The sequence below is a fragment of the Tiliqua scincoides genome, chromosome 1, assembly GCF_035046505.1.
Source record: "Tiliqua scincoides isolate rTilSci1 chromosome 1, rTilSci1.hap2, whole genome shotgun sequence".
Classification (NCBI taxonomy): domain Eukaryota; kingdom Metazoa; phylum Chordata; class Lepidosauria; order Squamata; family Scincidae; genus Tiliqua; species Tiliqua scincoides.
The window spans coordinates 209,645,328-209,672,728 of NC_089821.1; the positions used below are offsets into that span (position 1 = coordinate 209,645,328).

The 27,401-nt window shown below is 45.0% G+C and overlaps 2 protein-coding genes across 3 annotated transcripts in view; one reads left to right on the top strand and one right to left on the bottom strand.

The window, feature by feature from the left end:
• Positions 1 to 3,427, bottom strand: part of NHSL1 (NHS like 1) — a 191,603-nt gene extending 188,176 nt beyond the window's left edge. For both annotated transcript variants that reach the window (XM_066615022.1, XM_066615008.1), the window contains exon 1: positions 3,074 to 3,427. In XM_066615022.1, the coding sequence (XP_066471119.1) occupies positions 3,074 to 3,383 (310 nt within the window). In that variant the 5' untranslated portion in view covers positions 3,384 to 3,427. The remainder of the gene's footprint in view (positions 1 to 3,073) is intronic.
• A 17,412-nt stretch (positions 3,428 to 20,839) lies between these two features.
• On the top strand, positions 20,840 to 26,598 carry CCDC28A (coiled-coil domain containing 28A). The gene is made up of 6 exons (XM_066611240.1): positions 20,840 to 20,925; positions 21,931 to 22,118; positions 22,819 to 22,982; positions 24,200 to 24,354; positions 25,487 to 25,509; positions 26,100 to 26,598. The coding sequence occupies exons 2-6, from the start codon at positions 21,961 to 21,963 to the stop codon at positions 26,152 to 26,154; spliced, it is 555 nt and encodes a 184-aa protein (XP_066467337.1). The 5' UTR covers positions 20,840 to 20,925; positions 21,931 to 21,960; the 3' UTR covers positions 26,155 to 26,598.
• The last annotated feature ends 803 nt before the right edge of the window (positions 26,599 to 27,401 follow it).

Consider the following 27,401-nt stretch of genomic DNA (forward strand, 5'->3'; position numbering starts at 1 on the left):
ACAATAGCAGCCAACAGAGTACCTCGCCCCCAAAAGGAGGCAGGAGGAAAAAGGGGAATGGCTAAAAAGGAATGGGGATTTTTATTTTTAATCAATTTTTGGAGACAAAGCCATCAAGAGTGGCTTTTTTTCTCTTTTTTGGAGGGGGAGGAAAAAGAGAAAGGTGAGGATCCTGGGTTAAGCTGACACAGACCCCAAGCCTATGTAGGTCTACTCAGAAGTAAGCCCCATTTGAGTCAATGGGGCTTAGTCCCAGGAAAGTGTGGAAAGGATTGCAGCCACACAGAGCAAGATTACAACTCACCCCAAAGTAGATGGGGGCTGCTCACACATACACACACATCCAACATGCAGATGCCACCCCTGTTCTCCCCCAGGCAAGACGGAGGGATGCAGGCTGGGGCATTTGGACACTAAGAGCAGGCTGGGCTTCCCAAGTGGAGGACTTACTCTTCCCTCCCGCTTTGAAGCCAGCCAGGAGCGCCCCTGTGCTGATGAGATGCAGCACCTCTGAACTCCTCTCTCCTCCAGCCTTGACCAATTCCAGGATGCCCAGGGCGAGGGGCACACTGGGAAATGTAGTCCTTGGGGCAAGGTTGCACATGGAGAGCTCCATGATGAGATGTGGCACCTCTGCCTGCCCAGCCAGCCTTCTCTCCCACCTCTCCCCAGCATGTTTCGCAGCCCTCCCAGCCTCACGCTGCCTACCTCGCCTACCTCATTCACAGTTGCAGAAAAGCAGCAAGTCAGCAGGTAGAGCAGCCCAGGCCAGGCCAGCCCAGCCTCTCTCCCCAAGATGCCTGGTGACGCCCCTGGAGGCTAGCCACGCCTCCCTAAGGAGGCAGGAGGCACAGATTGAATACCTCAGCGGTAGGGGGACACAACCAAAGATGGCAAAAGGCACTTCATGTTATGGACATCAGGGCCAGCCTTAGGGCAATTTGACCAATTTGGCTAAATTGGGTACAGCACCAGGAAGGGACCCAAACTACGGTGGTGAGTGGAGCACCCACAGCCGGCACTTGCTCTGAAACTGACGCTCTGACATGGAATCTTCCATACCAAGACACTGCAAGGAGAAAGCAGTGAGCAGAGCATTGTCACTGAACAGTTCTCTCTTCTGCCTGCCTCTGAGTCTGACTGGCTTGAAATCGGCCCCTCTCAGAAGCAGTTGGTAGCAACACTGCTGTCAGGTGCCTTGCCACTGCCGCTCATCCTGGTGAGTATGGGCCCTCACCCTTGTGGGGGCCACACAAAAAATGTTTTGCATTGGGCCCTGCAGCTCCTAAGGACAACCCTGATGGACATCACTTATGTGCCCATCACTACAGCTAGATCTAGAAGAACACTCAGTATGTACATTAGAATCAGTATGGTCCATACACAGAAAAATCAAATATTGAATTCAGACTCATTGAGCTCAATAGATCTCATGTAACTCTCATGTACATGTAAAGTGCATGTAACTTTTCCTAATTTTACTAAAGGTTTTAGTGATATTCTTAAAGAAACTGTATCCACATAATTTTAAACTGAAAAAGGATGAAAAAGTCACTTTATAAGCCTATTATAAGATCTATAATCTTCCAAAATGATGTGACAAAGAGTGTGCTCAGACTTTGATAAGTCAATAGGTCCCTGAGGGAATCACTGCCTAAATGTCAACATTACCAAACAAGCTTCCTCTTAACTGAACAGGAGCCCAATCTGAACAGGCCACTGCACTGATGGAACTCATGCTCCAGCAGTGCAATGGCCTTTTGCACACAACCAAGCAGCAAAGCAACAACGGTCTTCCAGGATACCAAGAACATCAGTAAGTTGGCACAGGGGGATGTGGAACTGGGCACAGGGGAGAAAAATGGGGAGGAATCAGGGTGAAGAGGAAACATGTTGAGGACAATTACTAGGGGAAGCAGCTCCACCAGTATCCTAGTCTCAAGATCCTCAGTCCTCTGGAAACATTCATAGTTGCACAGGTCTGAGCAGACCTATTGGAAAGTAGAGGCTTACACTCCCTTACCTCATGGAGGCCTCAGATACTGCCTGACCATGCAGGGTACAGGACATGCTCCATCTGCACAGCTGCATCAGTGAGGGAGATTTAGGGCCCAATCTTATCCAACTTTTCAGCATCGATGCAGCCACAACAGAGCCCCAAAATAAGGGAACAAATGTTCCCTTATTTTGAGGAGGCCACTGTGACTGCTTCCCCACCACAGGAGGCAGCACATGCTCCATTGGTATGGCTGAATCTGTGCTGGAAAGTTGGATAGGATTGGGCTGTTAGTTAGGACTGGACTGCCGATCAATCAATACATTTCCACTAGCATTTGGGAAAAGGATGAAATAATTCCTCATATAGACTTACACAAAACAATTTGGATCAGTTGTATTTCATTCCACCTTTGTCTCTACTGTTCTTTAACATGATACATAAGCACAGGGATGTGGAAACATGGTGTCTAGAGTGCCCTTATTTAATGAAAGGTCTCCTATTGAGAATATGACACTTCTCCCACCCTGAAGGCACCTCAAGCACGCAGTTCACAAGGAGACCATCCTGTCTATTGAGCACATACACGCATTGCACGCACATGTGCCTTCTACACAAAAAAAGTGTGCGAACACAGAGAAGATGCCCCAATTCCACACCAAACCTAAGGAAGGCACCTCCTGCTTTCAGAACACTTTGGCTGACGCCCTGGCATAGGAAAAACACCTTTGCTGCACAGGATCCTCACTGGGAGAGGCAGAGCAGCAGCTCAGCAATGTGACCAAACCCGTGGAGCCTGCACACCTTGCAGGAGCCACCTGCCTCTCCCCTACAACAACCCCCTCAGAGAGGGCAAGCTGGCAGGAGGAAGACTATGGCCCAGCACGGCCCTCAGGTGGGGAGGGAAGAGGTGGCCACACTTCTGTCTGGAGAGGGGGGCGTGGGGGTCTCCCTCCCTGTGGGACTAGCTCTGCCCGCGCGCCTCCCTTGCAGCATTCCCACGAGCGGGCGCCCCACAGTCCTTCACTCACACCCGGGGTGGCCAAGGGGGCTTAAGGAAGGACGAGGGAGACTCACGGATCTGGACTTTGCGGTGGTCCAGGCGGGCGGCGAGAGCCCGGAGGGAGTCCAGGCGGCGCTGGAGCTGCGCGCTGCGGCGTCCCAAGCGGTCTGCCTGGCTCTGGATGCCGCCGAAGACGTCGCTGGCGCAGTGCGAGAGGTCGGAGAGCTGCCCCAGCAGGGAGACGAGCGAGTGGGCGCAGACCTCCTGCAGGGAGTCGAAGAGGACCCCCGGCGCGGCGCCTCCTTTGTCCCCGGGCGCGGGGCGCGCGCCCTCTTCCCCGCCGCGCAGCCTGAGGGGCGCCACCGTGCGCAGGGGGAAAGGCATCTCGCGGGCTGCGCTTTGTGTGCTCCCGAGAAGGGGGAGCGAAGTCCGGGAAGCCCGAGAGGAGAGGAGAGGAGAGGAGAGGCCGGACCTCACGTGCGGGAGCTGCAGCCGCCCCCAGCCCCGCTGGCCGGGGCGCCGGAGAGGAGGCGCCACAGGTACATGGCGCGCAGGCGAGGGCGCAGCGCCTTCCCGCGGGCTGGGCTGGGCGAGGGCAGCGGCAGGACCCTCGCCGAGCAACAGGAAAGGGAGCCGCGTCTCTCCCCGAGGCGGAGGAAGGAGGGGCTCGCCCCGCAGAGCCAAGCGCCCGCCGCGTCGCCACCCGGAGTCAGTTCCCAGTCGCTCTCTTGCGCGCCCAGCCCAGCCCAGCCCGGGAAGCGAAGGGGAGGGGGAGGAGGGACCGCAAAACTCGGGGCAGCTGGAACCTGCAGGAGGAAAGGAAGGCCGCCGCCTACCTGTGGCTCTCCAAACTCTCCCAGCCCGCCCGGGCTCCTCCTCGCCAGCCAAAGGTAGAGAACGCCGCTCTCTCTGCTTCGCCCGAACTCCTCCTGCCGCTTGGTGTCGGCGAGTAGGGCTGCAGTCCTAGCCACACTTACCTGCGAGTAAGCCCCATTGACTAGAATGCGACTCACTTCCTAGTAAACGTGTATAGGATCAGGCTGCAATCCTATCCACACTTACCTGCGAGTAAGCCCCATTGACTAGAATGGGACTCACTTCTTAGTAGACATGTATAGGATCAGGCTCTCAGGCTGCAGTCCTAGCCACACTTACCTGGGAGTAAGCCTCATTGACTAGAATGGGACTCACTTCCTAGTAAACGTGTATAGGATCAGGCTGCACTCCTAGCCACACTTACCTGGGAGTAAGCCCCATTGACTAGAATGGGACTCACTTCCTAGTAGACATGTATAGGATCAGGCTCTCATGCTGCAGTCCTAGCCACACTTACCAGAGATTAAGCCCCATTGACTAGAATGGGACACACTTCCTAGTAGACATGTATAGGATCAGGCTCTCAGGCTGCAGTCCTATCCACACTTACCAGGAGTAAGCCCCATTGACTAGAATGGGACCTATTCTGAGTAGACGTGCATAGGACTGGGCTTTAAGGCTGCAATTCTATCCACATTTACCTGGGAGTAAGCCCCAGTGACTATAATGCATAGACATGCATAGGATTGAATTCCATGACCAGTGCAGGTTCTTCATTCTTTCTTCCCCTCAAGTAATGTCAGCAACTATGTGCAACAGAACAATGAAGTAAGAGTATAAGAGTCTCTCTGAAGCGACCTTGGGAAAGCAGAAGGTGAAATGACTGTGGACCTTTTAGGGCACTGCTGCCTAAATTCAAAGTTCTCCCTCCTTCCCTGGCAGTATTTAATGGCAGAATTGCTTTCCTCCTCTGTAGGCAAAAAGCCAGTGACAAGCTGTCATGCTCAAGCACTTGCTGCCCCACAGTTTGTACCGATGCTGGGTTTTTCATTGAACATATAGAAAACATGCCTAATTGTTCCATATTGAGAATAAAGCATTATATCATCATCATTATTAAGAATGTTCATATGTTTTATTCCAACAAAAGTGGTTCATAAAGTGGTTTACATAGCTACAAAATAAATAAGTGGTTTCCTGTTCCTAAAAGGCTCATAATTTAAGAAGATGGAAAAGGGGCACCAGCAACAGTCACTGGAACACCATGCTGAGGCAGACAGTTGCTCTCCCCCTCTAAATATTAGCAGGTGCCATTTGAAAGGTACATCTTTTCCCAGTTAGCAGAACAGATTATTTCAGTATTTGAGAATATTTTAATAACTATCCACATTGCATAGCTGTTGGTTTTAACTATCCACATTTTGCACCCATAGGTTGTGCCCAGAGGAAATTGCCTCACCATAGCTGCAATAGTATGGACTGTTCATATGTTAGGAGCTTGGTTCACATGTTGGAAAATCCTTGTGGACAAGAAAGGCCGGTATTCTTTGGTGATGTTAATTGTTTCTAAAACTCCTGAAGCACAATAAGGCATGGGATTGGCAAAGGCAGCTTCTTAGAATGCCCTCTTCTTTGCACTTGTCCATCTTGCTTTGAAAGATGGGCACACTTTATTAAGCAGGGCCACCCTGAATTATCTCAGGCCACCTGGGTTTAGTTTTGAGGTGGGAGAGAAGAAAATGATCTCTCCTTGTTCCAACCCACATAGTACTTGAAGGGCAGAAGTTGTACAGGACATATGCAAACATATCTGGCAGGAAGTCTCACAAGTGTTAGCCATCATCTTTGGTTGAAATCCAAAGTCTATTCAAATAAACATTCTTCTGACCTCCGAACAGCCCTCTTTTTAGGCCAATGTCAAATGTCTGTCTGAGCCAAAATGTCAGTCCCCTTCTTCAGCAGAAACTATCTTTGCCTGTTTAAGGAATTATATTCATTAGTCTTAATAATTATTGTCCATATTTTTCCCTTCATATATAAAATCAAATATCCATACATATTTTCTAAAAACAGCACACTGAGCCCCAAGGTATAGTCTCTTCTCCTACAGTAACAATACTGAGAAGGCAAATGGTTTCAAAATCGAAATACAAAGAAATCTTTAAAATGTTAATATTTAGCAATTTCAAAATCAAACCACTAAAATTACAGGTTTCTAAAAACTAATATGCAATAACATGATTTAGTAGTTCAGCTCTGGTAGCTATTCTGTCCACTGAAACAATTGGAACATTCAGCTCTTGGAATACTGACACATGTCTGCTGAGCAGCCAAGTGTACCATATATGGTCCATAAGTGTGCAAATGTTAGCCTCCACCAGTAAGGAGTGTTTGTTTCTTGTATAAAGGCTGGAGGGTTGCACTCTCCTACTTTTACTAGACCTCTCTTTTCTTTGTTTTCTGCCTGTGTGTAGCAATGGTAGCAGTTCTCTGTTTTTGTTCCAAGTAAAACTCTCAACAGAAGTCAGTTTTGCTGTGTGTGGGAACGCTTTAATCCCTCAGCTCTGCTAATGCAGTTTAGAATGGTTTCTTAAACCTTTTGAAATTGTCCCCCCTTTCTTAACTTATTTTCCCTCTCCCAAACCAGCAGTAAAAGTCTGTTTTACAAGTGAACATGCAGAAATCTTTTCTCAGGGCCCAATCCTATCCAATTTTCCAGTGCTGGTGTAGTTGTGCCAGTGGGGTGTTCGGTGCATCTTGTGGTGGAGAGGCAGTCACTAGGACCTTCTTAAGGTATAGGAACATGTGTTCTCTTACCACAGGGCTGCATTGTGGCTACACTGGAGCTGGAAAGTTGGATAGGATTGGGCCCTTAGTCATGTGCATGCTGTCTGCTGCTGTGTGTCAGGATTTGTGGGTTGGGGTATTAATCCCAGCTTCAGCATTAGAAGATGAATACAGTAGATCAGTGGTATTCAAACTGGGGCGTCACGACGCCCCAGCCTGAGGGTCCTGGTCCCTTTCCCCTTAAGGGGTGGGGGCAGCCAGGAGGCAGGGAGGAGGCAGCGGCGCAATCCCCAGGATCGCACTTCTCAGGGGGGCTGCAGGAGCTTGGTGCACTTGCCCAAGCCCCCTACAGCCCCCCGGGGGTGCGGGGAGCCCTGTGTGACCTTCAGCAGGGCTCCCCAGGTCAGGGAAGGTGACAGCGGAGCGACTGCGCCCCGCTCCACTAAACTGGAAGCGGTGCACAGTTGCCCCACTTCCACTTTTGACTGGGGTGCACCCTCCAGTCCCTGCAGCAGCCGTCCCTGGCTGCGGGGAGCCAGGCGCGAGTGCCTGCAGGGCTCCTCCGGTCAGGGAAAGTGAGAGTGGGGCGATCACGTCTCACCTCTACTAAACCGGAAGCGGAGTGCAATCGCTCCACTTTCCCTTCTGATGGGGCTGCAGGGACTGGGGTGCACCCTCCAGTCCCTGCAGCAGCTGTCCCTGGCTGTGGGGAGCTGGGTGCAAGCGCCTGTAGGGCTCCTCGGGGGTCGGGGAAAGTGAGAGTGGGGCGATCGCGCTCTGCTTCCCATTTTGCGGAGGGAAGCAAAACCTGATTTGGACAGGCTGGCAGATATACCATCTGAATGGGTCTGAAATCTCTGACTCTTTTTATAAAACCATGCCCAGGAAATCAACAGGTATTATTAAACGTCATATGAATCAAATATTTTAAAAAACAACAGTACTGCATCTTGTAATTAAAAATCTTTCTGCAGAGGCTTACAAAGTGGCAGTTTTTCCCTGGCTCCCTTCTTTCCAAATCACATTATAATGGTGGGGAAGTGTGGGTGTAGTCAAGGTCTCTGAGAAGGGATTACAGGTGTTACTTCATACCTGGGCCCAGGGGGCAAAAAGGAGGCCTGAAAACCAAAGGAAACCAAAAAAGGAGGGCACAGCCAAATTTACATTTGAAATTTGAAGGGATAAGGACAGAAGCTCAAAACAATCTTTGTAACCCCCTCCCCCATAAAACTCTCAGTACCTCTGGGTGTAGTTGTACTGCTTACCTATTCCTGTTATGAATCTTATTCACTTACATAGAGAATGCATGGAGTGGAAGGAGAGTGAGCTTGCTGAGCCCTCCCCATGGGATTGTGCTCATCCATCCTGCCCCTCCGAAGTCACATGTTCAGTGCAATCATATTACTGTTCATGTGTAGGCTGTCTATGCAACAGGGAATCCCGATCATGCAGAATTCCTAACTGAGCAGTGCTTCTCAGACTATGGGTCTGGACCAACTAGGTGGGTCATGAGCCCATTTCAGGTAGGCCCCCATTTAGATCAATATTTTTAATGTATTAGACTTGATGCTCTCATAGTATGTGGAACTCCTTGCCACAGGATGTGGTGATGGCATCTGGCCTGGATGCCTTTAAAAGGGGATTGGACAAGTTTCTGGAGGAAAAAGCCATTACGGGTTACAAGCCATGATGTGCATGTGCGACCTCCTGGTTTTAGAAATGGGCTATGTCAGAATGCCAGATGTAGGGGAGGGTACCAGGATGAGGTCTCTTGTTATCTGGTGTGCTCCCTGGGGCATTTGGTGGGCCGCTGTGAGATACAGGAAGCTGGACTAGATGGGCCTATGGCCTGATCCAGTGGGGCTGTTCTTATGTTCTTATGTGACTGCATTTGAGGAAATGTTACCTGTACTTTTAACAAGCTACTATGTATATTATTTTAACAATGATAGTAAATGGGACTTAGTCCTGGGTAAATGTGGGTAGGATTACAGCCTAGGATAGTTAAAAAAAAAATATTCTGCTTGATGTTGTCACTTCCGGTCATGACATCACTTCCGGTGGGTCCCAGTGCTAAATGTATGAGAACCACTGGTCTAGAGAAACAAAAAAAAAAATGCAAACTGTACACATATATCCTTGCTAACTGAGCAAAGAGACACTTTTTCAAGTGCTTGCCTTATATTTAGGAGAGGGTAACCGCCCCTCTTCACCCCAGTCCTGTATCTTTCCTAATAAGTGTACACAGGGCGCATGAAGGGATCAGGGTGGGTGGCATGGCATGGCAAAGGGGTCAGGTTTGGCGGCAGCTGTATCTGCTGTATTCAAACCCCTTTCCCAGGCTCAATCCATCTTTACAGGTCTATGCAAACTATGAAACTTACCCAACTCCAAGTAGTCTTGGTATCCCAGCATGAACTTACCCCAGGGCTAAGGACCAAAGTTGCCAACCCAAGGAGGCCACCAGAGGCCAAAACACCCTTGTGGGATTTAGCAATTGCCGCGTTGTTGCTGCTGTAGCGAGTTAGTTAGGGAGTTAGTTAGGATTTGGTTGTAAATTTGTAAATTATCTTTGCTATATTGCCAGTAAGGCATTATATAAATGCAAGAGAAAAATTAATAAAAAATAACTAACTTGCAAAATTAACTTTGAATTTAAAGAGGAAAGGGAATGAGAAAGAAAGAGTCAGATTATTTTGGAAGCTGTCATTAATTAAAAAAAATTCCATAGGATGTTACAGATTATATTCTGCTAAATGTTATATGATATTCCATGTAAATACTGTCCACATTTCTGCCACTGTCAGTGGTATATGGAGGCTCTACAGCAAATGACATCATTGAAGGCTGGGTTTGTTTACACAGATGTGGGTGCTGTATTTGAACAGCCATCAAGTCTCACCCCTGACACTGTAGCACAATGTTTAGCAATGCCAAACAAAAGCTTGAAGATGAGCTGAAATTCCACTCCAGGAAGATTAGAACTCTCTTAGTTTTAATACTTACTCACAGTCAGTATTTTCCATACAATTCACAACGGATATGGATGGGAACTCACAATAGTGAAATAACTGTTTTGTGATAGTGAGATCCAGAGGCAGAAGAGAAAAAATGAAAGGGCAAGGAAAAATCACAATTTGTGTGGTAGAAGATACACAGAAGATACTGGTACTCAAATTCTGTTGTGATAAATATTTAATTTACTTGAAAGGTTCAACTTCCAAGTTCAGCTATAGCTGGTCTATTGGGTTAGTCAAATTTTGTCCTCCAGTTTTTGGAGGCTAGATGTTCCATAATGTTTGGGGCATACATTCAGGCATAATATCAAGATTTCAATTTTGAATTAAAAGTTGCAGTGGGTGTAGGTTTCAGGAGGCAGTGGAACTTGAACAAAAGTGAGGCTATTTATAACCATTTGCCTAGAGCAGTCACAGCACTATCCTTTGTAGTCTTCAATAAACCTGTTTGTGTGACCTTTTGTGGTAACAAGGCAAAAAAAACTTTAAAAAAACTCGTTCTTGATACTTTGAGGAGATGCTGCTAATACAAGTACAGCAGTTCATACTACCTGCTGTCACACCCTGTCCTCTCTCCACACACATACTTCTACCCTTTTCTAGATCTTTCTGGCATTTTGCTACTCAGTAGCTATTGTTTTTCCAGGACTGACTGCTTCTCTTGAACAGTATAGCAATAAGATCATATATGGCAAATGACTATCTGCATCAATAGATAGGGTGGCCACAGTGCAGGTGTAGTTGGTCTGGCATTTCACAGAGTTAGGAGGAACTCAGTGCAGACACTTCCTTGCTTTCTATGGCAAGAGTCCATCCCATTATGAACATATGAAAAGTATGGTCTGTAAAAGAAATAAGGCAGTGCAGTCCTGCTTTGCTGCCAAAGAAGGTCGGCCACATCTGTGTACTTATGGGGAATAACAACAACAACAACAACAACTTTATTTATACCCCACCCATCTCCCCAAAGGGACCCAAGGTGGCTTACAAAAGGTTAAAAGCAGATTAAAACATAATTTAACAAACAGATAAAAACATATTAACACATTGACAGACATAATAAAAAACAGTAATCAGATAAAAAGTCAGGTAAAAAGAGCATAAAGCAGCAGGTCATAAAGGAATCAGGCCTATAAAAACATACTAAAAGATGTAGAAAAGATGTTAAAAAGGCCATGAACTCAGAAGGCTTGTTTAAATAGAAGGGTCTTCAGGCCTCGTTGAAAAGTCTCAAGAGAGGGAGCCATTCTCAAGTCAAGGGGAAGGGAATTCCATAACGTTGGTGCCACTACTGAGAAGGCCCTATTTCTTGCCACCGCCCCACGTACCTCCTTAGGCGGTGGCACTTGTAAAAAGGCCTTCTCTGATTACCTAAGAGGACGAGCCGGATTGAACGGAAGTAGGCGATCTCTAAGATACCCTGGCCCAGAGCAGTATAGGGCTTTAAAGGTCAAAAGCAGCACCTTGAATTGGGCCCGGAAACAAATGGGCAGCCAATGTAGCCCCTGGAGAAGTGGGCTGACAGAGTCAAACCGCCTGCCTCCAGTAACCACACGGGCCGCCGCATTCTGCACTAATTGCCGTTTCCGAACCATCTTCAGGGGCAGCCCAACATAAAGCATGTTACAATAATCTAACCTCGATGTCACCATGGCGTGGATCACCGTGGCCAGGTCTGCATGATCCAAGTACGGCTGCAGCTGGCGCACCAGCCAAAGCTGAGCGAAGGCCCCCCTAGCCACAGCCGCCACCTGGGAATCCAGGAGCAGCTGCGAGTCCAGGTGGATCCCCAAGCTACGGACCTGCTCCTTCAGGGGGAGTGCAACCCCATTCAGCGCAAGCCGATAGTCCAGCACCTGCATCAAGGATTTCTGAACCAGGAGAGCCTCTGTCTTATCTGGATTTAATTTCAGCTTAATAGCCCCCATCCAGATTCTCACTGCTTCCAGACAGCGCTCCAGGCCCTCAACCGCCACCCTGGAGTCTGGAGGAAAGGAGAGATAGAGCTGGGTGTCATCAGCATATTGATGACACCCCACTCCAAACCCCCGGATGACCACTCCCAGCGGTTTCATGTAGATATTAAATAGCATGGGGAGACATTTACCCTCACAAATCCTTTCCTTATTGTACACGTTTCCTCTCCATCTTTTCCTGTTGAGTATCTGCTGATCTGCTCTGTGAATTGTTAATTTGAAGATTCATCTATTGAAGAAATAAATGTATTGGGGGAGATAGTTATAACAATGGTGGTTATAAGTTCTGCCCAAGTGGGGTAGAAATCTTACTTGTATTCTTTGGGAGGTGGGGTCCAGAACCCGTCACCTAAATCTGCTGCTTTGTTCTTAGTATTATTTCTTCTTAACGTGTTTGAGTGTGAGTTGACTTTTCTTACTCCATAAGTGCTGGGCCGTCTCTGAATCTTCATTTTTGCAGTGCATTGTAACTGCTGTTGAAACACTTGGTAGTCAGATTTTCTGCCTAAAGTCACACAGCAGGATACCTGTGGGAAGCTTGAGGTCTGTGTTATTATACTGCAAACAACAACAGTGTTTTCCCAGTGACTCTATTGTCCTTGGGAGTTTATGCAAATATTTCCCTATGTGCCCTTTCATCATTGTTCTCTTCTTTCCTTCGTGCATACTGCAAGTTCCAGATGTGTTGGAGTAGAGTCATATGGCACCCAGCCACACATCTTGAAGTGGGAGCTGTGTTTACCCACCCATCTATCTGTAATCTGTGTTGTGATTGGCCGATGAGCTAGTTGTGATCATATCTTCCAACTTGCCTAGTCAAGGGGTAAAGGGTGGAGATGTTGGATCTTTCAATAGCTGTAGAATGTAAATGCCTTGGACCAGCACAAGTTTTCATTTAGTTGCACGAGCACAATGGCAGGATAAGTTACATTGCACCAGTGCAAGGGTGTGTGTGATCCTATCCTATTCACTCACACTATTTAGCAGATGAGAAGACTATAGATGCAAGCTTGAAGCTTTGTTTTACTCTTCAAAGAGCTCTTATTCAAAAACAACTTTAGGGGATAAATAATTAAAGACAAATAAAAGAGCGATACAACAAAAGATGTGTGGAAAGTCTGAGCTTAACTACTAGATATTGTATTTTACGAGACTGGTATTTCTCCAGTCTCCCATATATCATCAATCACTTTTTTGAATGGCAACAACAATACTTCTTCAAATTTCTTATAATATTTGGCTGGTAATCCATCAGGGCCTGGCATTTTTTGGAGTTTTTGCCTTTTGATCACTTCTGTTATTTCATTTATAATAATTGTATTTTCCAATAGATTCTTTTGATCAGCTGAAATTTTAAGCCTCCCCCCCCCAACTAAAAAGGATCAAAACAGAGGCTTCAGCTGATAAGGTGAACCTTTTTGAGACTTTTTGCAAAGCCAGGTTGATCCTGACAATGATCTGATTTAAACAGAAGTTCTTAAATTGAACTGGGCACTGGGTAGGGCTGAAAACCTTACTGGATTTTTTTTTTGGGGGGGGGGGGGTGTTATTGCAGGCAGGCTACAGAGGAAATTTACTTGGTGGACCAGACTGGCTTCTGCTTATTTAATTATTTGTTTTACTTTAATTATTTATACTTGTTTATTTTAATTTGCCTGATGATGTCACTTCCACCATGACATCACTTCTGGTGGGTCTTGGACAGATTGTCATTCTAAAAAGTGGGTCCCAGTGCTAAAAGTTTGAGAACTGCTGCAATAAGGTATTAGTAAGTTGACACCCTTGGGGGGGGGGGTGACACCACTAGTGAACAAAATCACTAAAATCACAGTTTGGAGGAATAATATCAACATGTTATATATCAATCAATGCGTAATTTCATGCAGAATGTGTTCTATCTTTGTTGTATCAAAAAGTACAGCCAAAAAACCAGTGGGGGGCGGAGTAATGTTACATCACCATGCCCACCACCTGGGGTGTTGCCCTGCCCACTGCACGGGTGTGTGTGTGTGTGTGATGCGCTGGCATCCTGCACCGGATGACACGAACCCTAATGATGCCAACTGAGCCTACCCATTTGCTTTTCAAGTCCCTTCCTGCCTTTCTCCCCACCTTTGCATCCAGAGATTGCTGTGTCTTGGCACCTGTCATGAGCAAACACCCCTCTCCCATGAAAAGTTCTTATTTTTCACCAAATCACAGCTTTCTGTGTATATTGAGGTCAACAAGGAAATGACTTGTCAGGTTCTCCATTCTGATCAAAGCTATAGTCATGTATTACACATAGCTTTACTCTTTCAAATGTAAAATGGAGTCCCTTGACTGCTTGGTATAGGCTTGGCTGAAACTAGCTCACATCTGGGCATTGGTCCAGTTTTGCTCATCTGATGGGAGGAACACATTTGCATGTGAGTTAACTTAAAACCAGGCTTTCATGTCTTAGGGGGCTAGGCTCCCCAAAGGGAACTGCCCAGTTGGGGAGAGGAAGAGCCTGAGAATCCAGTTCCAGTGCCAAGTAGGTGGAAGCCAGGGTGAACACGATATGAGTTGAGCTTGGCAGATGCCAGCCCAACCAAGCCATGATGCTGGCTGGCTAGGAACTTTATTCCTAGAAAGATCCTTTTCCTCAAGTGCCAGGAGGGTGCTGCAGTTCTAAGTGGATGCTTGAGTCAGAGATGTCTTAAATTAATTAGGCTCTGTTTTTACTTTATTTTGGGACATTGCCCCCTGATCACATGCATAGAATTCAGGGCCAGCCCAATATCTCCTGAGGCCTAAGACAGTAGGCCAAATGTTGCTTCCCCCTTACCTGATGATGTGCCAGCTCTGCTCCTTCCACTTTCCAGTGGCTTGGCTGAGAGCATCCTCCACAGATTGACCCCTTTATGGGAACAGCCTTTCAACAAAAATCCATTACTCTCCCCTCCATTTCTGGTCTTGTTTTTCAACAAAGCTCATTTATTTGGAAAGTCCTCATCTTCTGACCCTGTTTGCCTTTTGAAATACTTTATAGTGACCCTCCATTATATCAGACCAATAGCCAAAAGTTATGCACACTTGCAGATTAGGTGTTAAATCTCAGCCTACCCTACCAGATGGATAGCTGCCTCCTTCCCTAGCTGGTAAGAGTTGGCTGCAGAAGAAAAGGATTTCCCAGCATCCAACTAATTTCCCAGTTTTAGCAAGTAATTCAAGCTTGGCAATGGGAAGAGAGTGAGTTTCTTGTGTCTCTCTTGTGTCTCTTTTACTTAATTCACTGGTAGTCAAGGACATTTAGTACCAAGTAGTTATGCTTGAAGGCTCTGTTTGAGAGAGAGAGAGAGAGAGAGAGAGACAAAGAGAGAGAGAGAGAGCCATGTTGTTACTGCTGAGTGAGACAAAATGAGGGCCAGAACAACAACAGGAAGTCCAACAGAAAAACAAACACAAGTGGACACAGAAAACACTAATTGTCTCCTTTCTCCCCAAAATGGAATAAATCCAACATGCTGAGGTAAATGTGTTCCACAAGGGTCATATAGAAGTTCTGTGAACATGTTCCAAACCTCCATGAGAAAGCCTCAGTTACAGCATTCTTTGATGTTTTTCCTCTATCAGCATTATCTGAAGTTTAGTTGAAGGCTACCTGAAGGCTTCTGAAGGCTGAACTACCAGGGAGAACACAAGCTCAGGGGGGTTATAATGAAGGCATCTTGCACTACTCTTCCAAAAACACCCTTACATGTTTCAGATGCACAATCCTTCTTGGGACTCTTTGCACAAGCATCGAGGCACTTAAAAGGTCTGTGCACGATAGCCACTTGCAGATAGCAAACCCATTCACATTGTGTTGGACATTTGTCAATAAATAGATAAATAGCAGATAAATAGAACAAGTAATTGATGACCATTACATGGAGATGTGATGAAAAAAGGAAATTTAACTGTTTAATAAATGCCCCTGTTCTCCTAGCAGAACCTTAATTTTCTCTTCCCAAGTGTTCCAGTATGCTGCTGAAAGCTTGGAATTATTTGTGGTAACAGGGCCAAGTCGAGGTCCCTGGAAGACTGCTCAATTCCATTCCACAGCTTAACATCTCTGGGTATTGTACTGGACCAGTGGTCCATCCAGAGCAAAGCTCTGTCCTGGCTGCAAGCAGCCAGACAGGGGATTGGTAAATAATAAACAAAGGTATTTATTCAAAATAAAACACAGGGATGGGAAGGAGGTGTCTTTGAGTTACAATGCAAACATTATCAACGTCAAGAAAGGCAAAATAACATGTAATGTATATAGCTAGCTACAACTTCGAGGAAGATCCCTTATGGTTCTTCACCTCCCCACAAAAAAAGAAGGTTGCATAGTGTCAGACACACCCCAGCTATGTTCAGCATTCACCCTAAAAAAGATGCAGCAAAAAGCACAGGAATCTTCAGTTTCTTACTAAAATCACTTTTGGATGAGTGCACAACACTTTCTGATTCAAAACCATCCAAGCCTGCTAAAGTGACCTCTGATCTGTCAGATGAACTTGTATGCCCAATACCCTGATAAGTGCCAATCCTAGTGGAAGGCCTGGCCATTATTCTTTGTCCAGACAAGAAAGCCACATAAACATCTGGTGGAGTCTGATCATATGGCCAGTGATCAATGATGGCTTATGACAGGCTGGCAAAGCTGATCAAAAGCTTCAAGTTGGGGGGAAAAGGGAGAGGTGTCTACTTCCCCCACCATCACAGGATTATTTTAGGATAGCCACCCTGTGCACATAGCTAATTTTGAAACATATACAAATCTCTCCATAAAGAACAATACCATTATCCCTGTGGATGCAGTTACATGGAGAAAGTAACTCCGGATTTGGTGAACTCCCTTGATACAGCTACCATTTTTCAGTGACAATTAATGCCAGCACAGCACCTGAAAAATTGGCCACTATACTCATGTGAATCACCACTGGAAAATGGCAGCGGTGTACAGGAATGCTGTTGGATGCAAATGTGTGAAAGTAGCTTCTTCATCGGGGATTACTGAATTCTCCACTTGGAGCAATTTAAACCAGATCTCACACATAGAAACAATGCTTATTTGCTGAAAAACATAATTCAGTTAACTTAGTGAAAATCAACGCTATTAATTTTGAATCCTTTTGGCTGCTACCTTTCTATAACTAATAACAGAATATTTCTAATTGCATCCCTTTAACTGTGGGGGACTATTTCTATTTTAAAACTTAATTTAGTCAATATGCTTGCACTACAGGTTCCCTCCCTACTTTTCATTGGAGGAAAAAGGCTAAGCACATTTTTACAGGGAAGAATTACCAAAGAGCTAGAGGCTGCAGCTCAGCACAAGATGAACTCAGGGTGAAATACGGGGCAAGAATTTGTGATGGCAATGAAGTGGCTATTTGTTTACCGGTCAACCACAAGCCCCATTACTACATCTGTGCAGACTGTTCTAAGTACAATCATTTCCACAGAGAGTCACAATTACACAGTAAATTATACATTTGTACAAATCCTTTCCCACTCTAACCAAATAAACATGAAACAATCTGATTTTTTTTTCAGATTCTGAGGAGCAAATAGCAAATAAAAAGTAATTTCCTGCTTTATAATACACATTCTGCAAGTCAGACAAAACTAGACAGGACAATCACATGTACTGTTCAAAGGCTGCCCCACTGACATATAACTACGACACTATGCTGCAATGAATAGACAGTGGATCTCCATTCACTAAATATAAAAAAGCCACCACTAACAGATCCCTCTCAGCTGAGTTAAGCAGGGGGCAGTTGTAAGTTCTGTAGTCATAAGATACTTGCACCTAACATGCAATACGGAGCTGCTACCAAAAAATGGCATCCTTGTGTTCAAGATGCTCCATCTCCTCTGTTACACATAAGATCACTTCCCACTATCATGATGTAATGATATATTACATATATATATATATGGGGCTATATGTGTTTCTCTCTCCTCTTCCAGCCAATGATGTGGCATGGGGGCAGGGAAATGTTGTTCATTTGTTGCTCATTATATCAGCCTTTTTGCTGAGCTTTAGGGGGAACTTTGAGAATCAGTGCAAGTAAGAAACATAATATTCATTATTAACAACGGTGTATTTAAAAATATATATTTAATGGTATATTAAAAATGAAATACCTGGTCTATAAATAACAAGGTTTGCAAAACTTTTGAAAATGCAGATGGAAGGAAGATAAATTTACATTAATGAAACATCTGATACAAAAGCATTTAAGCATAAACAAAGAATATCTAATTGCTTTACATTAAGCAAGTTACTCTGAACTTTAAAAAGGAGAATCAGCACATACTTTTTCACAGGCTCTAGTAATCAATGCCACATAATCAGTTTTCAGTGCTTTGTAGAAGCCGTTTTCAACCTGTTCATAAATGACCTGGAGACAGGGGTGAGCACACACCCCTCACACACCCAAAACAAGCTCCTTTTTCTTCCCTTCAAAGGTTTCCAGGAGTTTTCCCACCCAATTTTTCTGCTCACCTTACAGCTTTTTCTGTTAGTGGAAGAAGAGTATGCTTAAGTGCTTACTCAAGCAGCCTCAGTCTGTGCACATCTGTCTCTGTAAAAATGACCAGCTTGACAGGAGTGATGTCACAGGTCAGTCAGGTTGGGCACTGGCCAAAGACCTGTGCCAATCAGAGGATCCACCTGCCAGGATACCCCTTAACTGGTAGCAGTGATACTGTCCAATGTGCCGCATCAGGAAGTGGGTGGGATGCCAAGGGGCCCAGGTCAAGAGCTTGCTCCAAGCCATGGCAACCTAGTACTGATAGTGATTGGCTGGATAGATCCTCAGCTCTGCACTTCTGAAGAAAAATGAGTGTGGGAGGAGGCACACAATTTAAAATATATAACTTTTATATATTAATGAGTGTGGGAAATGAGTGCGGGAGGGGGCACACAATTTAAAATATATAACCCCTGCTAATTGGGTAAGAGGCACTTTTTCAAGTGGGTGCTCCTTTTTTTAGCAAGGGGAGAGTAACTGGTCCACCTTACCCCAGCACTGTCTGTTCTAGTGGCTGTCTGCTGGTATTCTTTTGCATCTTTTTAGCTTGTGAGCCCTTTTGGGACAGGGAGCCATTTAGTTATTTGATTTTTCTTTGTAAACCGCTTTGTGCACTTTTAGTTGAAAAGCGGTATATAAATACTGTTGTTAATAACAACAACAACAACAACAACAACTTGCAAAGAGGAAACCTAGCCCTAATAAAATATTGGGGCAGGGGGTGTAGGTTGAGCTGTTGCCTTGCCTGAAAAAGCTGAACAGGATCCACCGCTGGATGGGAGACAGAGAGATTAAAAGGCTGTTGGCATATCTCTGTGGAGAAGTGGTGTGTGGAGGTGCCAGCTGCAAAAATACAGATAACATCTTTGAGAAACCAGTTTGGTGCAGCTGCCTCCGAGAGCCTGGAAAATGCTAGATTCTGCAATCAAGGTGACAATTGCACTATGAAGAGAAACATCTGGAGAAAATGAGGTTCTGTATTTCTGAATGGAATACTAATTCTAAAAATCCTATTTTGGAAAATGGGGTTTTAAGGTTCAGTTACCTATGTAAACTGCCTTGAGTCTTTGAGAAAGGTGGTGTATAAATACCAGATTAACTTTTAATAGAGAATGTTTCACTTGATCTTAAGCAAAAGGCCAATAATAAACAAAGAAAAAAACAACCCAAAATTTCAGTTGTATTTGAAGATAGGGATTTAATAGTAATAATAATAATAATAACAATAACAATAATAGTATTTGTATACCAGTTTTCAACAAGTTCACAAAGCAGTTTACTGAGAAAATCAAATACAGGCATGCGCTGCTTAACAACCGTTTGCTTAATGATGGTTCACATATATGACAGTTGTCAAAGCACAATAAAGATGCTCTTAATGAGGCAATCTTGTCTCCCATAGCCTGCAGCAGAGTGTCTGTTTACACAACAGAGAGGCTCTTAATGCAAAGAAGAGGCAATTTCTTCCCAGTAGCCTGTGCAGCCAGCTAGTGCCTGGCAGTAAGTGTCTGTTTACACGGCAAAGGCACTAGATTGGGCTGAGTATTCACTTAATGACCTGATCACATAACAGGGATTGGAGAACATATCCCCTTGCTAAGTGTGCATACCTGCAATTAGTGGCTGCCTGTCCCCAAAGGGCTCACAACCTGAAAAGAAGCAGAAGAGCACCAGCAGGCAGCCACTAGAAAAGTCAGTGCTGGGCGAGGAGGGCCAGTTCCTCTCTTCCTGCTAATGAGAGGAGCACCGCTTGGAAAGGGCCTTTTGCCCAGTCAGGAGGACTGTCCAGGGCAGCACCAGGTGAAGGCAGCCTCCCTTGCGGTTGGAGCTTGAGGACAGGCCCACCCAGCCTGCCAGTGTGGGCAGCCGTGCCGTGGGGCAGTCTTGGAGGCCTCCTCAAGGCCTCAGGCCGCTCTGTGGCTGCAGCGGTGCTGGGCCTGCCTGCCTGGCCAGAGGACGAGGCCCAGCCCGGGCGGGGCAGGGTGCTGGGAGGGGGCCTGGTGGAATAGCCAGCCCAGTAGCAGCACCAGCCTCCGCCTCCTCCCACCCAGCTGCTCACTCCTCAGCCCCAGCCAGCGGAGAGGGAAGCGTAGCCCAGTCTTCCACCAGCACCACGTTCCTCGGCCCCCTGAAGCTACTCCAGCGTCAGGAGAGCGCGTTGCCTTGGCAACCGCAGCACCCTTGCCAGGCCGCCCATTGGTCTCCCTTCCCACCGTCTACGCTTCCGTCACTTCCGGGCCGGGCTGGCAGACTCTATGGCATCAGCGTCCTAGCCAAGACAGGAAGTGCACCTAAAGAGCCACCGCTGGGTACATCAGGGCCTCTCTAGGATGCAACTAGCTACCACAGAGTCTTCCATTGTTTTCTAGGTGAGGCTTAGGAGGCCGAGTGGCCTCCAAATGAACTCAGGAGTCAGCCTATGATCGAGCCACCCGCCCGGTTCTTTCCCGCAATCTGTTTCCATCGGACCGCAATCGGTTGTGGGAATTGTAGTTCTCTTCCTTTTAAATGAAGTTGTGGGATCTGTAGTCCCTCTTTCCTAAAACGAATTGTGGACTTTGTAGTTCAATAAATGGAAGGGGGTTCTGGGAGTTGTAGTTCTCTTCCTTGAAAATGAAACCGTGCGGGATAGAGCTCTCGCACTACAATCCCCATAATGTCTCAGAAACTTGCCGGTGGCCACGTGACAGGGGAGCCCCAGGCGAGGCTTCCGCAGAGGTCGCGTGATGAACATGCCCGTTGCTTCCGTAAACAGTCAGCTCCTGCAAGGCGGGCGCATGTGAAGCCGCAGGTGAGGGGAGGGTCTGTCTGTCTGTCTAAGCCGGAGTTCATCCTCCCCCCATTGCTGTGGAGGGAACTAAGTGAGTGTGACCTCTGAGGGCCTCTGAAGATCCTCTGGAAGCGAGGGAGGCCCAGCTGCCTCGCCTCTGGGCGGGGCCCTGTGTCAGCCAGCACTCAGCACATGCCTCTGCTCTCCTCCCCAGGGCCTCTGAGGGGAGTTTTATGAGGGGGGACAAAGTTGCCCTCTCCCTCCCCCCACCCCTGTCACCTCCCCCCTCCCCGAAGGGGGTAGCAGCTGGAATAGCCTTTGGAGCCCAGGTCTGCTGGGCTTCCCAATGCAGAGCCAGGTCTCCCTGCCCATGTGGTGTCAGCAGTGATACAGAAAACCAAACTTGCTCCTGAATCTCTCAAATCTTTTAAATATAGAAAATCAGCACCATCTATTCAGGCTCATACTGGAGTCGAAAGTCCTGCACCCCAAAACTGACTTCTGTAGCCCCACAGCTGTGTCCCTGAGCTCCTGTACACTCCTTCTTGGTAAGCAGATCCACAAGCCACAAAGCTACTGCAGCAGGCTAGTTTCCTCCGAGATCTGACACCATGTTAAGAAGTGTCATGCGTGCGTTCCTCAGCTCAGTGTATATAGCTGGAGGCAGCAACCGCTACCATGCCCACAGCACTGCCCCCAGCGTCCCACGTGGGCAGCGAGTCCAGGTGAGATTGGAAAATATAAGATCCAAGGAAATTTCTGGGCTGCCTACTTTGGGACCTGGGCCCAGATACAAATTATCCCCTTTACCCTCTTCCTGTGGGCCCTGAGTGTGAATGTCCTTGTTTTCTCTTGTGTCAGCCATATTCCAGAAGGCAGTAAAAATGAAGTTTGTCTAACCATAAGTACTGACTTTAAAGTAGGTCAGATTATATAGAATCATTGGCATAATCAGTATAGGCTTTGTAATAAATAAGAATATATTTTCTTCTCTTTTTTCCATCTCGCGCCCATGGTATGGAATAGCCTTGTCTCTGTTATTGACAATCTGTGGAAATGGAAGAAAGAAAAACCAAGAGGAGGAGTCCAAAATCATCCACTTCTCATATCAGTCAGGTGGTCAACAATAAGAAAAATTCGGTGCCTCCTAGCAAAAGCACAGCATTTTCAAACCCTGCACCTCAGCCACCTTCACAGAAACCAAAGTTTAAAAAGTAAGTGCTAATATGTTGCTTTTTATTGACCATCAAAGCTCGCCAAATTGATTTCTCTGCTCTGACACTACAGCCTTCAAGCAGGGAGCATATGATGTAAGATTATTAAGTGACCATTTATAGTTGTGTAGTTCAGCTGGAGTTGCTAAAGGAGTGTCACATAATCTTATTTTATATATACATTTTCTTGTTGCCTTTCAGCAGCAGGAAACCCAAGACTTTGTATAAACATTTAATATAAAACCACTAAAACAACAGTTGAAAGAACCCTCTCCTTCCCTCCCCCAAAAAACCCCGAACCAAAACATTGAAATAGCAGAATATTATTACATTAATTTTAGGAATAATTCTCCTTTAGTCAAGTGCATACAATCTTGTTTACATGCTGTTTAAACCGCATGTATAAGTTTTCAGAAATCCTTCAAAATTCTTAAGTCTATTGTTAGGACAGTTTTAATTCTCTCAAAATAACAGATTGTTTAATTTTTTTATCTCACTTGTGGCTTGAATTGTCGTTTTCAGTTATGAACTTTTGTTCAACATGATTCTGCATAAGATACTTTTTGAAAAATTTCTTTGCTAATTGAAACCAAAACATAGTGGGGCTGTTAAACCTGCCTGACTGAATCATCATTCAGATTAGCGAGACTGAAAACAAAGTGTCCATCATTGTGATTTTAAATATCTTTCTTCTTCTCAGAGGCATGAAAGAAAAAGCCAAACCATCAGGAACAGAAAGCAAAGGGGCACAGTCAGCTCCAATTCAGCACTCATTTCTCACCGATGTATCAGATGTTCAAGAGATGGAGAAAGGGCTTTTAAGTCTTCTAAATGACTTCCACTCTGGCAAACTTCAAGCATTCGGTAACTTTTCTAGCCCTCTTCTTCAGCCCCCCAAACAAATATTTATTTTTTACAGACACTTCTATTATATGTTGGTGGAGAATAGTCCAGTTTGAAGGATGACTGATGTCTCAGTTCTTAACATCAACGCATGAACTTTGAGTCTTTTGCTTAATTCCTCTCACAAGGTAGAGTGGCTGCATTTTGAAGTAGGTGAGAAAGGTCTTGGTAGTTCTAGCAGGCATAGTGTATAATAGTCTATCCTGCATCCTTTTTTGCTATGCAAATCATCCTTAGATATTCAAAATTGGACTTAGTTCCTCATCATGCCTTATGATCCCTTTCAACCTCCACCTTGCCTCTTAAGACTTCTTTTCTCCTACAGGGGAAAAATGCAGCTTGGACTGAAAGCTGATTTTTTTTTTCAGTGTGGGGTGAAAGGGTGAAGAGCTACATCTGTCATACACCTTCACCTTCCAACTGTAACTTCTGCAGCTGCATTTTGTTATTAAACACTATACTGAAACCCTGCTAACTGGGTAAAGAGACACATTTTAGGTAGTGGTTCTCTTATATTTGGGGAAGAGGGATCTTCCCTGTTCATTGCATCATAGCAACTTTTAAAATGTTTGCTGGTACTGCAGTTGTGCCTTTTTGAGATTGTTAGTTCTTTTGGGACAGGGAACCATTTTCTCACTTATTTTTCTGTGTAAGCTACTTTATGACCCCTTTTTGTTGCAAAGCAATATATAACAATTCTAAATGCTTAGTACTGTACTTTGAAATTACCCTTCAGAATTTGGTGTGGGCAGGGGAATATGCACAAGAGAAAGTCTCTCTCTTTGTCCCATCCAAATACTCCATATTGCTCTACATTCCAATGTGAAATAAAAGTTATTTTTTGCTGTGCTGTCTTGGCGTCAGGAATTAAACTTGATTAAGGGCCCAATCTTGTCCAGTTTTCCAGCACCGATGTAGCTGTAATGCAGCCCCGAGGTAAAGGAACAAATATTGCCTTACCTTGAGGAGCCTTCTGTTTCTGTGACTGCCCTCTCACTGTAGGATGCAGCACATGCCCCGTTGGCACTGCTGCATCAGCACTAGAAATTTGGATAGGATTGGGCCCTTAGTAAATAAGGAATTTCCTATTTATATGGATGTAAGCAAAAAAGATGGTTTCTTTTTCTCTTATTATTGTCAGACTTTTTACTTAAAATCTCTGCATTCTGATTGTCTAGGTAATGAATGTTCCATTGAACAAATGGAACATGTGCGAGGGATGCAGGAGAAGCTGGCTCGCCTGAACCTGGAACTTTATGGAGAGTTGGAGGAACTCCCTGAAGATAAGAGAAAACTAGCTAGTGACTCCAATCTGGATAGACTGCTTTCAGATGTAAGTATAAGTGAATGTATAGAAGTATAAGTGAATAAGGGCCCAATCCTATCCAACTTTCCAGTCCTGGAAAGTTTCCTATCCAACTTTCCAGCCATTGTGCCAATGGGGTATGTGCTGCATCCTGTGGTGGGAGGGTAGTTATGGAGGCCTCCACAAGGTAAGGGAACATTTGTTCCCTTGGCTTGGGGCTGTATTGCAGCTGTACCAGCACTGGAAATTTGGGTAGGTTTGGGCCCTAAGGCTGCAATCCTATCCACATTTTCCTGGGAGTAAGCCCCATTGACCATAATGGGACTTGCATCTGAGTAGATATGCTTAGGATTGGACTCTAAGGCTGCAGTCTTATCCACACTTATCTGGTTGTGAGCCTCACTGACTGTAGTGGGACTTACTTCTTAGATGTGCTCAGTTCTAGTCATGCATATAAAACTTGGGTTCAGTGTTGCCTAACCAGTGCTTCCCAAACTCCTGTAAGTGTGTGGGGGGAGGGGAAAAGGCAGCAATGTAATCCCCAGGAAACCCCCAGGGGGTTTCCTACTTACCAGATGGAGTGCTGGCCTCTGGGAGGGGCACACACATCTGCAGGTCTCTCCAAGCCTCTGTAATAGTGTTAAAAAAAAAAACAACTTGATTGAAAGCCACTTCCTATTCGTCACTGAAAATCTGAAGTAGCTTTCAATCAAGTTTTTTTTTTTACTGTTACAGAGGTGCCTGCAGGGCTCCCCTGACCTCTCAGAGGCTGGTACTTAATCTGATGAATTGGAAAAACTCCCCCCCCCCCCACAGCAGTGCAGTCCTGGGGATCATGTTACTGTCTTCCCCCCTCCCCACCCCTTAAGGGGGCAGAACTTCCTAGATGGTTGGGTTGTGACCCACCAATTTGGGAACCACTGACCTAAACATTAATTCTTCACTAAATCTTGGGAAGCCTAGCTCTGCTGATTTGAATTAGTAATAGTAGTAGTAGTTTGACCAGAGGAATTCTTAAAACTGTACAGTGGTGGTAATTAAATTTTCATTTCTGTGAATCTGAATTTAGTTCTGCAATAATCTTTAAATATGTACCATTGAAAATTAGTATTTTTAATAGCATTTGAAGTGCAACATTTATTGTTTCCTTTTGTTTCAGCTGGAAGAACTGAATTCTTCTATGTATCCTTTTTGTGGAATGCCTTGGTTTGGTAAAAAAAAAACACAACATGCAGTTATTTGTCCTGATTGTATATCTAATTTTTGAAAGATGAAGAGTCATATAGTATAAACAACTTGGTATCTGTTCAGCTTCTCATCTGCTTTCAAACTTTTTTTTAATCCTGCAGACCTGAAATCTAAAAGTACTATAGTTTCGTTTATTACAAAAAAAATTGCATTAGGGTGCAATCCAAACCTCTTATGTCAATCTTTTCCAGCACTGGCATAGCGGTGCCAATGGGACATGTGCTGAATCCTGCAGTTGGGTGTCACTCACGGAGGCCTCCTCAAAGTAAGGGAATGTTTGTTCCTTTACCTCAGAGCTGCATTTCCCTTATGTCAGTGCTGGAAAGCACTGACGTAAGGGGTTAGGATTGCGCCCTTGGTAATTTTTACAGTGCGGGTGGGGTAGGGGTAAGTCATCTGTGGACTATTAGGTTCTGTATCTAACTGCTCCCAATGTACATGTAATACCACGGGAGGACGGGGCTCTTAGAAGTATTGAATAGCAATCCTATGGAACACAATTCCTTGACTGTTCTTTTTTTCAGACAAAAACTTCATTTAGCAGATGCTCAAGATGTTCCGAATGCCAGCACAAGCTAAAAATGCAGTTGTGTTTGTTTTTTTGGAATCCAGGGTGTCTTCTTAATTTCCAGTGGACTCTTTCTTGCTTTTGCAGCAAAGTATTCAAATGCAAGTGAATATGTTCGCACATTCCTCTTAGCAGTTGTGAGTGCTGCAACCATGTCAGAGTCAGGGTCTAGGGTACTAAATGACCATATCTTGCTGCTATGCTTTGTATTATTGCCTTATCCAACTTGAAACGTTGGGAAAACTTGAAAGTGAATTTCTAATGCTCAGTGTTCAGATCAGTTGGAGTTTTATGTAAATATCAGTTCTAATATAATATACTGTATTTGGCTTTGATTCAGTTAGCCATGAGCATGGTGTAGCTGCCTTCTGACAATGTAGATAATTAGCAAACTGGTTGATATGGTTTATTTATGAAAGTTAAATTTATTTTAGCAATAAAGTAATTCATTTTAAGGTTTGTCTTTTTTTCTTTTTGGCTACAAAATGATTCATGTCTACCAGTGAATGGGTCTTAATGGTGGCTTATATTTTCAGGGGCAGAAAAAAAAGATTTCCACTGCAGGCTGCATTGCAAATCTTGTTTTATTTAAGGCATAAGCTGGTAACTTTCTAATAACCGATCACTTTTTGAAAACTGATCGCTATTTATTTAAAGAAATTTTTAACGAGCTACAGGGTAACCACAATGTCTTCAATCTCAAAGCCACACAACCCCATGCATGGGACCTTTGTGGCAACATTTGTGGCATTGATCTTTGTTGAATATATTTGCTGTATGAAATTGTGTTTGTTGCAATGTCTTCTCTTGTAGTCTTACATCTGCCTTTCTCTGTGATGACTGCCCTTTATTTTCAATTGACTGGCAGAGTTAAAGGTCAGAACAAAGGTGCTTTGTGGTTTGCTGTGGTGTGAGAACAGTCACTAGTTACATTTGGAGATTGTTGTTACCACAATGTGCCATCTAGAAGAGAGATCAAAATTCCTTCAAATTGAATCTTCCAAATCTCTTAGAAGTGTGTTTCTGTTTTACCCTCTGAACCTGGATGTTGCTGCTCTTTGTGTCACCTCACTTTTAGACAGTCATTTTGACTCCTTTATGAGTTTAGCTTTTTTGTTTTGGATTCTTAGGGATTCTTTCTGCTTTTTCGAACATGTCTAAAACTGCCCTGACAGGACAACCAATTTCAGGTTAAGGAACAACCAGTCCAGGTATATACGGAGCTATAGTTTCTTACTTAAAACTATATACTTGCATG